The sequence below is a fragment of the Rhinoderma darwinii genome, chromosome 5, assembly GCF_050947455.1.
Source record: "Rhinoderma darwinii isolate aRhiDar2 chromosome 5, aRhiDar2.hap1, whole genome shotgun sequence".
Taxonomy (NCBI): domain Eukaryota; kingdom Metazoa; phylum Chordata; class Amphibia; order Anura; family Rhinodermatidae; genus Rhinoderma; species Rhinoderma darwinii.
The window spans coordinates 315233428-315247468 of record NC_134691.1 but is presented as its reverse complement, the minus strand read 5'-3'; the positions used below and the strand labels follow the sequence as shown (position 1 = coordinate 315247468).

General features: G+C 40.5%; 1 protein-coding gene across 3 annotated transcripts in view; it reads left to right on the top strand.

Moving 5' to 3' along the window:
• Window positions 1-14041, top strand: part of JCAD (junctional cadherin 5 associated) — an 85294-nt gene that overhangs the window by 41619 nt on the left and 29634 nt on the right. For all 3 annotated transcript variants that reach the window (XM_075827496.1, XM_075827497.1, XM_075827499.1), the window contains one exon: window positions 10275-10639. In XM_075827496.1, the coding sequence (XP_075683611.1) occupies window positions 10338-10639 (302 nt within the window). In that variant the 5' untranslated portion in view covers window positions 10275-10337. The remainder of the gene's footprint in view (window positions 1-10274; window positions 10640-14041) is intronic.

Here is a 14041-nt window from a genome sequence, read left to right as displayed (position 1 = left end):
AAATGGTGAGGGATTGAAAGTATATTAGAAAGTTGTCAAAGTTTTCATTTATAGAGTGATTAAATTTTATATACATAAAACCCAAAAAAAACTTTAAGCAATATTCTTTCTCAATGCTGACAATATTTATATATCAGAAGGTGTTATTTTAAAAGGTAGAACCATGAAAATGGAAATATAATGCCGAGATGTGACGCTGAGAAATTTTCACAGTGAAGACGTTCTTTTCTTGTCTTTATATTTTCACCTTGTCTGTAGGCAGGAACGGCCTTGACTCTCACTGCAGGTGTAGCAGAATTTTGACTATGCAGTTAGTTGCTGAAAGGTTTCTAGATAGAGATACTAATGTGACTTGGGAATAAAAATGAGTGAAGCACTTTGCCTGGTTCGCTGATTCGTGGATTCACTGGTTGATAGAATACAATCAGGGAATTGATTCACATATTATTCTATTAAATTAGTCAAAGGCGAATCTCAACCCTAGTGGATCAGTTTGCCCAATGCCTGACTTGTCATGACCGCATTGCATTGTACTTATTTACTGAGGGAAGTAATGCAGGGTTATGGCTAGGAGTACTAGTGGGGACATACAATGTTGCTATGTGCTGACAATGCATCTTGATGTATAGATATTACATTCGATAGCGCAGCACATTAACTAGCAAAAAAGGGTATTTCGAATACAGTATTATGCCTACGAAACACAGTTTTTGCGTCAATGCACACAACCATGTTAAAGGGATTATCTGCATATAAGTCTATGGAGAGGGGAGGAGTGAGGAGAGAGAGAGATAGAGAAAAGCACAGTTTTTTCAATGAAGATAACATTAAATTAATCAGAAATACACTCTATACATTGTTAATGTGCTAAATGACTATTCTAGCTGCAAAACGTCTGTTTTTTAATGCAATATCTACATAAGTGTATAGAGGCCCATTTCCAGCAACCATCACTCCAGTGTTCTAATGGTACATTGTGTTTGCTAACTGTGTTAGAAGGCTAATGGATGATTAGAAAACACTTGAAAACCCTTGTGCAATTATGTTAGAACTGCTGTAAACAGTTTTACTGTTTAGAAGAGCTATACAACTGACCTTCCTTTGAGCTAGTTGGGAATCTGGAGCATTACATTTGTGGGTTCGATTAAACTCTCAAAATGGCTAGAAAAAGAGAGCTTTCATGTGAAAATCGACAGTCTATTCTTGTTCTTAGAAATGAAGGCTATTCCATGCGAGAAATTGCCAAGAAACTGAACATTTCCTACAACGGTGTGTACTACTCCCTTCAGAGGACAGCACAAACAGGCTCTAACCAGAATAGAAAGAGAAGTGGGAGGCCCCGCTGCACAACTGAGCAACAAGACAAGTACATTAGAGTATCTAGTTTGAGAAATAGACGCCTCACAGGTCCTCAACTGGCAGCTTCATTAAATAGTACCCGCAAAACGCCAGTGTCAACGTCTACAGTGAAGAGGCGACTCCGGGATGCTGGCCTTCAGGGCAGAGTGGCAAAGAAAAAGCCATATCTGAGACTGGCTAATAAAAGGAAAATATTAATATGGGCAAAAGCACACAGACATTGGACAGAGGAAGATTGGAAAAAAGTGTTATGGACAGACGAATCGAAGTTTGAGGTGTTTGGATCACACAGAAGAACATTTGTGAGACGCAGAATAACTGAAAAGATGCTGGAAGAGTGCCTGATGCCATCTGTCAAGCATGGTGGAGGTAATGTGGTGGTCTGGGGTTGCTTTGGTGCTGGTAAAGTGGGAGATTTGTACAAGGTAAAAGGGATTTTGAATAAGGAAGGCTATCACTCCATTTTGCAACGCCATGCCATACCCTGTGGACAGCGCTTGAATGGAGCCAATTTCATCCTACAACAGGACAATGACCCAAAGCACACCTCCAAATTATGCAAGAACTATTTAGGGAAGAAGCAGGCAGCTGGTATTCTATCTGTAATGGAGTGGCCAGCGCAGTCACCAGATCTCAACCCCATAGAGCTGTTGTGGGAGCAGCTTGACCGTATGGTACGCAAGAAGTGCCCATCAACCCAATCCAACTTGTGGGAGGGGCTTCTGGAAGCATGGGGTGAAATTTCTCCCGATTACCTCAGCAAAGTAACAGCTAGAATGCCAAAGGTCTGCAATGCTGTAATTGCTGCAAATGGAGCATTCTTTGATGAAAGCAAAGTTTGAAGGAGAAAATTATTATTTAAAATAAAAATCATTATTTCTAACCTTGTCAATGTCTTGACTATATTTTCTAGTCATTTTGCAACTCATTTGATAAATATAAGTGTGAGTTTTCATGGAAATTGTCTCGGTGACCCCAAACTTTTGAACGGTAGTGTATATATATATATATATATATATATATATATATATATATAAGATAGATAGATAGATAGATAGATAGATATAGATGTAGGATTCACCTATATCTGTCTATGTGTGCTGTATATAGAAGACATGATAACTTTTAGGCTCTGCCCACTCACTTTAAGATAACTGAGAATTAGAGAGAGAGCCTGCAAAGGGGAAAACTGCTATGAAAGGCCACATACAAGTCATATAATGGCCAGAAATAGTGTTATTCCTCCTTTACACCCATATGACAGCTTATTTTGAAAAGTCCCCTGAAAAGTTAGGTATGCTTTAAAAAAAACTAAAATTTACAAAACTGGTATTGCGGCGTCCTTAAAAGTCAGAACTATTACAACATAACATTATTTAATCCTCACGGTGAACGGCGTAAAAAATAAATAAATTAAATACCAGAATCGCTGTTTTTTGGTCACTTTATCTCCCACAAAAAATGGACTATAGTCTCATGTCCCTCAAAATAGTAAGCCCTCACACCGCTCAACTGATGGAAAAATAAAAAAGTTATGGCTCTCAGAATATGTCAACAAAACACACATTTTATTTTTAACCATCATTTTTTTCTTGTAAAAGCAGTAAAACATAAAAAAAGATACAATTTTGGTATCGCCGTAATCCTGTTACCCCGCAAAATAAAGTTAAGATGTAATTTGTACCCCACGATGAATGCCATAAAAACGAAACCCCCAAAAATTTAGAAACCACAGATTTTTCCCATTCCACTCCTCAAAGAAATGTTTCCAGTTTTCCACTACATTATATGGCACAATAAGTGGTGCCGTGAAAATCGACACCTCATCCCGCATCAAAAAAAGCCCTCATATGTCTATAGCGACAGAAAGATAAAAAAGTTATGGCTTTTAAAGTTGGGAAGGAAAAACACAAATGTGAAAATCCGAAAAATGGCTGCGGCAGGAAGGAGTTACGTAAAAAATAAAAAATAAATAAATACTCCAGTGCCGCTGCAAGAAGTGTTCTACAATAGTCAATTCTAGCATTTTATATTTAATGTTGTTGTAGTATTTTTTTCTAAACTTTACAGAACCCCTTCAAAGCTGAGCAGGTGCAAGAGCTTTCTAGCCCTGAACATCCAAACGTCCCCGGTCTTGCTAGTAGTGGTTCACTTGTCACGCTCTATTACATTCAGATGCACAGAGCTGTCATGCCTCATATACACGTCTCTTGGATGTGACACATCAGCCAATAGCCATTTACCCCGGCAATTTTACTTGTTTCCATTCTTAAGTACACCGACTCTTGCCAAGATTTGCCGTGTCATACCAGTGAGAAATTCATTGGGTGCCAGGCAGATGTACTGGTACTAGCACAGATTATTATTATTATTGCAAAATATACTGGCATCAATAGGGTTAAACTGAGTTCACGGTAGTAAGACCTCTCCATGTTCCTTGTCATCACAAGATGATTAATGGTGATGTAAAAATCATTACACTTGTACATGATCCTCTCACTTTACTGTTGATATTAAATGTCCTTCGGGAACGGCTTGCTTGGTACAAAGAACATCTTTCTAAGCGCAGTGCATGTGGGTGCAGCCATTAAAGCCCCTTGTTTGTGTATCTTTATGTGTGGTTTTACAAAAGACAGGATTCTTAGCGAAGAACATCCAAGTGGCTGTCTGTTTTTACTTTGGACAGGGGCCAGTGGTAATCCAGCTGTGAGTCGGAGGATTAACTTCAAACATGAAATATCGCATCCATGGCCATTTATGGAGAGTTTCTGGCTCTTTGTATGGGTGAGGGTAAGGAGCACGGAGATGAATGGTTTTGATGTACAGTGAAGGCACACAACTTCATGGGAGGCCTTTTCACTATGCGTTTATGGATTTTGCCAGGCCAAACAAATGTAGAACTACTCATCAGGCTATATATTACTTACGATATGAAATAGTAGCAGAAGGAGACTGTGGAAATGAAGAGTTGTAATGCATAAGACATTCATGTAGATAGGGATAATACATAACACAATTATATAATATATGGTCTTGTCCATTATTTTAATCCATTGTGCATTGTTTCAAAGTCATCTTTCCCTAAAAAGTGCTTATAAATGTAAAACAGAATCTAGATCCGACCGTATCTACCATTACTAGCATTGTAGGAGCATTATTGGACGTTGTACGTATAAGTTACTTATATGGCACCAATATATTCTGCAGCACTGTACACAGAACGTACAATAATGTCCAGCTATACAATTGTATGAACATGAGGGGATCCAAAGTACCCAAAGAGACCCCTGCAGACACAGCGAGAATACGCAAACTCCATGCAGCTTTTGCCCTGGACAGGTTCATGCCCATGTCCCAACAGCAACAGATTCATCAATAGAGCCGCCATAGTGCCAAGATAAGTAGATCTAGATATTTCTATTCCCACAATTTGTAAAATAATTTCTTTTTTTAACTGAAAATTTTGTCAAAACCCAAAATCCTTATCTTGACTCTGATAACTTGCTGCCACCTGACAACTCATCACTTAAGCCATTAAAAAGCCATTGAAGAAGTCAAGTTAAAGTTTGTTGCCATAGTGTATTTAATTAGTTAAGGGTCCTCTTACCAGCCCGACATGAGCCGTGTAAACGAGCACCAATCAATGAGACCACTTGTTGATCGGCGCTCTTTTGCTCCTTTCTATCATGTCGACAACACACCTCCCTGTTTACACAGGGGGATGTGCTGCCGACAACGATAATATTTCATGCTGCATAAAGGATATGATCAGCTTGTTTGCCCGATAATTGGCCCATGTTAAAGAGACAAGGTAAAGATTGCTACATTTGTATTAAAACGTTGTAGATCTATGGATAATGTAGTAAGCCAGTGGTCAATCATAAAGTACCAAATCACTGAATCCGATCTACAGTCAAATTGTAATGACGGGGTAGGGAGACAGACAGGTGAGCCCTAATCTACCCGCCACTCAGTCCCTGCCTACTTGCATGGCCCGTCCTAGGTGACGGCGTACAACTGGGCAACGGTCCCTATGCTCAATAAGTGCACAACAGACAAACACACAAGGGTACACAGAAGCTAAGGGAAATGGGGCAGTTGCCCACGGCAACACTGTGAGCAACAAGAGTAGTGAACAAGCCGAGTCAAACCAGGAGTGTACGAGGTACCAAACGCAAAGCAGGAGCGTAGTCAGTAAAGCTAGGGTCAATTTGAAGCAGAGGTCAATAGTACTAGCAGGAACAACAGAGCCAGGAAACCAGACAGAATCACAGGCAAAGGAGGAGCAGGAAATGAAGGTATAAATAGACCGCGGGCGGGAGCTAGCTCCGTCTCGCCAGACTGTGATGGGTTCTTCCACTCCTCAGCCTACCAGCCTGAGTGGTAGCAGATCGAGTCACTCTATCAGACCTAGGAGCAGAAGCAGAATGATTAACCAACATAGAAGCTGTGTCTGGCAGATCCTTTACACAAATACTAAAACATAACTTTTATTCCATCATTGAAACCAACTCTACACACTAAACTCACCCTGGTGTAAAGGAAAGAAAGAAAGAAAGAAAGAAAGAAAGAAAGAAAGAAAGAAAGAAAGAAAGAAAGAAAGAAAGAAAGAAAGAAAGAAAGAAAGAAAGAAAGAAAGAAAGAAAGAAAGATAGAAGGTTGATCAGTGGACCCTTCATTCATCCATCAAGTATATATAAATTAAGTTGAAACTCATACTGATAGACCTGCAGACCTTCACAATGGCGGAGATAAACAGGGGACGACCACAGGATAATGGGAGTAACTACGACATGCTTACCTGTGTATGATATCATTGACCTGGCGATTGGGGCAGATGAGATTATTAGGGAATTATTTAATCTTATTTATTGGCCAGTATAGTTTTTCTGTATTTTGATTGTAGACATATAATGTATGAAAGCCTCCATCTTGGCTAATATATTAGTAGTCTGTCATAATGAGTTTATACTTTATGTATATTTGATGAATTAATGGTCCCCTGATTGTACAGTAATGTTCTATTAAGTTAATCACATTGTTAACAAAATAGACCAGGGGTCAGAAACCTATGGCACGCGTGCCACAACGGGCAAATGTTTGCCTGGCACTAGCTAGTTCTAAGCTCTGCAAGTGCTCTCCAGCCTAAACCTAGCCTGACACGCCTCCTTGGCATGATTAATGGCTCTAGCGTGCGCCAACGTCACTGGTTTCCTGCGTGAGACTTCAGTAAAGAAATGAGTTTGCGTTATATGACTTTATATGTACTGCATGGCACACTCAGTACTTCATCTTTGATTTACTTATTTTAAATCGGAATGTAGTGCAAAAAAGGTTTCTTACCCCTTTTATAGACCAATAGCCTTTGTCCGCAGAACAAAGAACATGTATGGGGGTCATGTTGCAGGAGGGCATAGTTGGAACTCAAGCTTTGCCCCATTGATCTGATGACCCTTAGGTTATATAATAGATTGGTAATTATATGAGGGCAGAGTGAGGTTACTATTACCGAACAGCAAGGATCAACAGTTTGGTAATACACAGCGTTGCCTTAAGAATCAAGAACCCAGACATACTCCATGAACCCGTGAAGCTGAATATTCAAAAAAAATGTTTATATGTCTTTGGCCTTAAAATATGAAATCAGTCACAGTGAAAACTTGGCAAATTAATGTGAAAACAATGTATTGTGTATTCATTGCTGTAGAGAGGCCAGATTGCTGTGTTTTTTCCCTTGTACATTATGTTCACACAGTTTATTGCTGGCAATACCTTCCCGGGCTCTAAATGCTGGGAAGGCAATGGCCTGGTCAAAGTGTGGCCCCATTTTAAAAACATAAAGCATACATGTCATTATATATATTTTTTATTTAATAAATCAGTTGTAAATGACAAAAGATTACATTTTGTTAAAAATGTTCTTTTTTTTTTTTACCAAGATCGGTCTTGAGAGGGTGGGGGGTGGGAGTAGGGGGAAAATGTAAAAATATGTGTATAATTGTATTTTCTTTATTCCTTACTTGTATGGAATTTTATATTGTATTGAATAAAAATAAAAAATAAATCGTAATAGGGTAAAATGGGATCTTCCTCACCTGCCGGCAGCCTGTAATTTCCCCTTCCCTTCCAGCAGCCTCTCTTCCTCAGTCACAAAAAATAGTATGTCCTCAGTAACACAGTAAATTAAGACAGAGAGGAGAAGAAAGAGAGATGAAGGTGCAGTTTCTTTACCTCAGCCTGTGAGTGAGACTCCTTGTGTGGGAAAGGAGAAAAGCAGCAAAGGAGAGAGGTCAAAGCACACAGCACAGCTTTCTAGCGCCAAATCCGAAGACCCCATTCAGCACAATAAGGGCACGGGCAGACGTGGCGGAATTGCTGTGGAATGACAGTCCGCAGTGGAATTCTCCAGCGGACGTTTCTTACATTTGTTTCTATACATTTTTAGGCAAGTTAGTTCAGACATTGCTGAAAACTCAGCTGCGGACCATAGGCTGCGGTGCGGAATTTTCCCTCCTGTCTGTTGCGGAGAAGAAGCGGAATTTCACTGCGTATTTCAGCCTTTGCAATGCAAAAACTGAAATCTCTGGCAAGTCCGCTGTGTTTTCTGCAACGTCTGAATTACCTGTCAAATATGCAAATGTAGGTGCAGATTCGTTGCGTAATTGCTCCAAATCTGCACCAACATTTGCAGCGGAAAAATTCCGCTACGTCTGAACATGCCCTTACGGTATGTTCACACAGAGGTTTTGCAGGCAGATTTTGACCTGCCTGCATTCTCTTTGCTGTGTTTTTTGTGGTGTATTTTGGCCGTGGTCATTGCGCGCCACGGGGAAAAAAATGCTGCGAAAACCGTTTCTTTGCCTCCCATTAATGTCAATGGGAGGTCAGAGACGAAAACGCCTGAAGAAAGACCATGTCGCTACAGGGGGAAAAAACGCCTCCGCCTCTCATTAAAATCAATGGGAGGCGATTTCAGCCATCTTTTGGCGCGGTTTCTGACGCGTGGTTTCCACGTCAAAAACTGCACCAAAAAACTTGTGTGAACCTTATAGAGAACGAAAAAGAGGTAAAGATCCAAATTATGCATGTTAGACATATACATAATACACATCTACAACCACCTAAGAAGTGAACAGCTTTTTCTCTTTTGTACGAATAAATACGTTTTAATTCAATATGATATTCACTATATGAACCTGCACTTCTCTAATACATATCCGCCACTACATGACATAGTGTACACTGGAAAATCCACAGAATGTCAACTTGTGTATTTTCACCTCAGATTACATTATTTGCATGCATAGGATGAAATCTGCACAAAAATCTGCATGTAACACGTGGATTTCTTTGCGGATCTCAGACTAACGTGTAACAGTACACGGAAAGCAGAGTGAGAGAATGAACGTAGCTCATCCCTCCACCGCTTAATATTTTAGTCGAACATTAAACATCAAGCGATGGAGCAGTGAGCTACTCTCTTACTCCGCTCTCTGTTCGCTGTGGTTTATTTTCGCTTTTAGCTCTGGGACTGTCAGTGTGTATATATTACATGTTTGTTTGAGATTATATCATTGCTGAGTGCAGGGCTCAGCTTGTCCCGTTTTGAGCTGTTATTTTAGTGCTTTTTGCTCTACTCTACAACTATTGTTTTATTTTTGCGGATTTTCTTCCGTGACGGAAAAAGTCTGCAGCACATGCAATTTAAACGTTTCCGTGTTACATGTATTTTCTTTGTATGTATGTTTGAGTGAAACCGTCTAATGCAATATTGGAAAAAGTCATCCATAGTAGCCACGTTTTTTTTCACCTGGAACAAAAATGTAGATTGCTGCCTGTGACTTGTCCCATACAACTATAGAAACACATTTTATTTTTTAAGTCAACGTAACAAAAACCTCCAAAAATTGTTTCGTCAGTAGACAGACAAATACTGTAGATAGATACATAGACAGATGGCTGCTACAGCGGTAGCGACACCACATTCAATAGGATACTATTGAACACTATCATGGCAGAGCAGGGAGATATCTCCCTGCTCTGCCATTTACTAGGCTACAGCCTACAGGGCACGTTCGGCATGCGCAGGTCGGCGTGATGACGTCACTGGATCACGGCGGCCTACGTAAGTATCCTGTCGGCGTTGATGATGCTTTGGAGACGCTTTTTTTTGTTTCATTTGTTTCGGGGGCGCTATCTTCAAGTGGGAGGTGCCAGGTGCTATCTACATGAGGGCTGTATGGCACTATCTACAGGGGGGCACTATCTACATTACGGGCTGTGTGTGGCACCCAGGAGAGGGGGTGCCCAGTCAAAAGTTTGCTACGGGGCCCAGTCTTTCCTAGTTACATAGATAGATAGATAGATAGATAGATAGATAGATAGATAGATAGATAGATAGATAGATAGATAGATAGATATAAGCTCTCATTGGACGGCTTTTCTGTTAGACAATTTTGATAAATCTCTCCCCCATGGATGGACGGATGAATGGATCACTATTTTTCAGGGAATATTCCCACTCTAGTTCTTCTCAGGAATAATGGTGGGCACGCTGTGGCTCATCATCAGGGCACAGGAGCAGAGATCCGCTAGGATGCAGCTTCTTCTGTCTCATGTCAGACCCTTCTTGAGCACTTTAAATGTTTACCATTTCCTAAACTGTTTCCTGATTCCACCTTCTAAAATAAGCAGAGTCAGCAGCATAATCTCATCCCGTTCTCTGGCTGCAACATACAAGTTTCTTATCTTGGCAGGATCCTTACATTACTCATCAGAGCATCTGCATATAATTTAACATTAGGTAACTAAACAAAGTGTGTCATGAAAAAAAGCATTGGTGAAACCCAGAATTCTTGAACCAGCGTGGAACACGTGCTGCTGAGCGATATTTATTTTACTCTTCTTCCTTCCAGTGATGAAAGACCCTTTGAAAGTAAAGTTTGCCCCGGCATAGCAGTTCCTCCAGGAAGCACAGCATGTTCAGCGTAGAGGACCTCCTCGTTTCTCATGGGTACAGAGTGTCGAAGAGCACGCTTTCCACATATCAGCACAGGACTGACGGCTACCAACACGAAGCGACAGACACGAAGTCTGGCAATGGGATGTTAAATGGATATCCGCCAGACCTACCAGACACTAATGCTGTGAACCCCGCTCCGACCAAGAACCTCTTCAATGACCATGAAAAGGGTTGTGTGAACAAGAGAAGGCAGATCGTTTCTGCAGGTTATCCCAGGAGCGCCCAGTCTACAGACGCATGTCAGACCACAGACACGGGGTATGTATCTCAGTCTATGATCTGATCCTCCTTGTGTTTTCTCACTGCTCTATACCACTGGGCGCTTTTCCACTTCTGCATTTTTGCTGTTATTTCTCTTTACAGAGCGCCCTATTTATAGCAAGGCGGTGCCGTGATTGTGCATATTACACTATAGATAGCTTTATTGTTCTGGAAGCAGATTTGCCTATTTGTATGATGATCAGAAATTGGGGATAATATATTCTTTTCAATAAAATAATTTCATAAGAAGATGAAGAAATCTGTTTGGTGATACATATGATTCATTTCAATTAGTCCCATTTCTCATTTTTGTTGATTGAACAGAGTTTATGGGATTAACTGAATGTCTTATCATGTGTATATTTCATGTATTCTCTATGTATGTCTGAGTGAAGACGCCTGCTGCAACATTGGGTAAAGTCATGCAGAAATGTCTTTATTTCAACTGGAGCAAAAATTCAGTTTGCTGCCTGTGATTTGTCCCAAGCAACTATAGAAACACCTTTAATTTCTCAAGTCAATGGGAAAAAAAAGTCCACATTATTTTAGTGATAGATAGATAGATAGATAGATAGATAGATAGATAGATAGATAGATAGATAGATAGATAGATAGATAGATAGATAGATAGATAGATAGATAGATAGATAGATAGATAGATAGATAGATATGAGATAGATAGATAGATAGATAGATAGATAGATAGATAGATAGATAGATAGATAGATAGATAGATAGATAGATAGATAGATAGATAGGGAGGGAGGGAGGGTGGGTGGTGGACTGCCATAAGGTGGTAAAAGCCCAGGGGCAATCCTTCTAGTGCCCTGCCCCCATAAACCAAACTTACCACCCCCTTGTTGCCAATATCAGTCAATCACAGTGCAGTTTGTTTGTTTTTGGGAGCATTATGAGAAATAAAAGTTGAGCTCTGATTGGTTGCTATGTGAAACAAAGACAGTTTTTCCGTTAGGCAATTTTGGTAAAAGATAGATAGATAGATAGATAGATAGATAGATAGATAGATAGATAGATAGATAGATAGATAGATAGATAGATAGATAGATAGATAGATATGAGATAGATAGATATGAGATAGATAGATATGAGATAGATAGATAGATAGATATGAGATAGATAGATAGATAGATAGATAGATAGATAGATAGATAGATAGATAGATAGATAGATAGATAGATAGATAGATAGATAGATAGATAGATAGATAGAAGCTCTGATTGGACGTCTTTTCTGTTAGACAATTTTGATAAATCTCTCCCCCATGGATGGACGGATGAATGGATCACTATTTTTCAGGGAATATTCCCACTCTAGTTCTTCTCAGGAATAATGGTGGGCACGCTGTGGCTCATCATCAGGGCACAGGAGCAGAGATCCGCTAGGATGCAGCTTCTTCTGTCTCATGTCAGACCCTTATTGAGAACTTTAAATGTTTACCATTTCCTAAACTGTTTCCTGATTCCACCTTCTAAAATCTACAGGGGGCCACTATCTACATTACGGGCTGTGTGTGGCACCCAGGAGAGGGGGTGCCCAGTCAAAAGTTTGCTTTGGGGCCCAGTCTTTCCTAGTTACGCAGATAGATAGATAGATAGATAGATAGATAGATAGATAGATAGATAGATAGATAGATAGATAGATAGATAGATAGATAGATAGATAGATAGATAGATAGATAGATAGGAGATGATAGATAGATATGAGAGATGGATGGATGGACAGACAGACAGACAGACAGACAGATAGATAGATAGATAGATAGATAGATAGATAGATAGATAGATAGATAGATAGATACATAGATAGATACATAGATAGATACATAGAATGGATAGAATGTCTCAGAGACTTTAGCTTGTTAACAAAGTTGTGAAACCTCTTAGGGTATGTTCACACGCAGTGGTTTCAGATGTAATTCGGGCGTTTTACGCCTCGAATTACTCCTGAAAAAACGCCCCTAATACGCCTACAAACATCTGCCAATTGCTTTCAATGGGAATTACGATGTTCTGTTCCCACGAGCCTTTATTTTACGCGTCGCTGTCAAAATACGGTGCGTAAAATGGCGGCTCGTCAAAAGAAGTGCAGGACACTTCTTGGGATGTTTTTGGAGGCATTCTTCATTGACTATTGAAAACAGCTCCAAAAACGGGCGTAAAAAACGCTGTGAAAAACGCAGCGAAAATCGCGAGTGGCTTAAAAAACATCTGAAAATCAGGAGCTGTTTTCCCTTGAAAACAGCTCCGTATTTTCATACGTTTTTTTCATACGTTTTTGGTCACTGCGTGTGAACATGCCCTTCCTGTGCCGCATTGCCCGATGCATCATCTGACTTCTTTACTATAATGAATAGGTGTCATTTTCCTTACTACCAGGAGACAACTAATCACTTATTTCCCAGATAGATAGGATGGATTGATGGGTGGCCAGTTGGATTTTTTCACATTTTGTCAGTGCTAAAATGCTGGAATCGAGTCACAATAAGCAGTTCCTGCACTTTAGTCATTTACTTTAATGGGCAGCATGAAACATAACTGATGTAACATCCGTGCAGCAAGTATGCCGGTCACTTACCGTATTTTCCGGACTATAAGGCGCACCGGATTATAAGGCGCACTTTCTATGAGCGCCTTGTAAGCAATCATGTTTCATATATAAGGCGCACTGGATTATAAGGCGCAGCACATTACCGTTAAATAAACCATTGCTCAGACTGCAAGTCAAAATTTATTACACTTTTTAACAATAACTTGCAACTGGTTCAGCTGTAATTGCAAATCAAAACGTTAAGGGTATGTGCACACACACTAATTACGTCCGTAATTGACGGACGTATTTCGGCCGCAAGTCCCGGACCGAACAGTGCAAGGAGCCGGGCTCCTAGCATCATACTTATGTACGACGCTAGGAGTCCCTGCCTCGCTGCAGGACAACTGTCCCGTACTGTAAACATGATTATACTACGGGACAGTTGTCCTGCAGCAAGGCAGGGACTCCTAGCGTCGTACATAAGTATGATGCTAGGAGCCCGGCTCCTTGCACTGTGTTCGGTCCGGGACTTGCGGCCGAAATACGTCCGTCAATTACGGACGTAATTAGTGTGTGTGCACATACCCTTACCGTACTTTTTCAGTTCATTCCTCCACCAGAAATCCATCAAATCCGTCATCTTCAGTGTCGGAGTTGAACAGTTGGGCGATTTCGGCATCAAGCATGGGGTCCTCCTCTTCATTATCCGAGTCGGTTTCGTTGCTGCTGCTAGGCTCTTCAGTGGTGATTCCAGCCTTCCTGAAAGCTCGGATGACACTGGAGACTGATACATTCTTCCAGGCATCCACGATCCACTGGCACATAGTGGCATAACTCGCACGGCGTTGC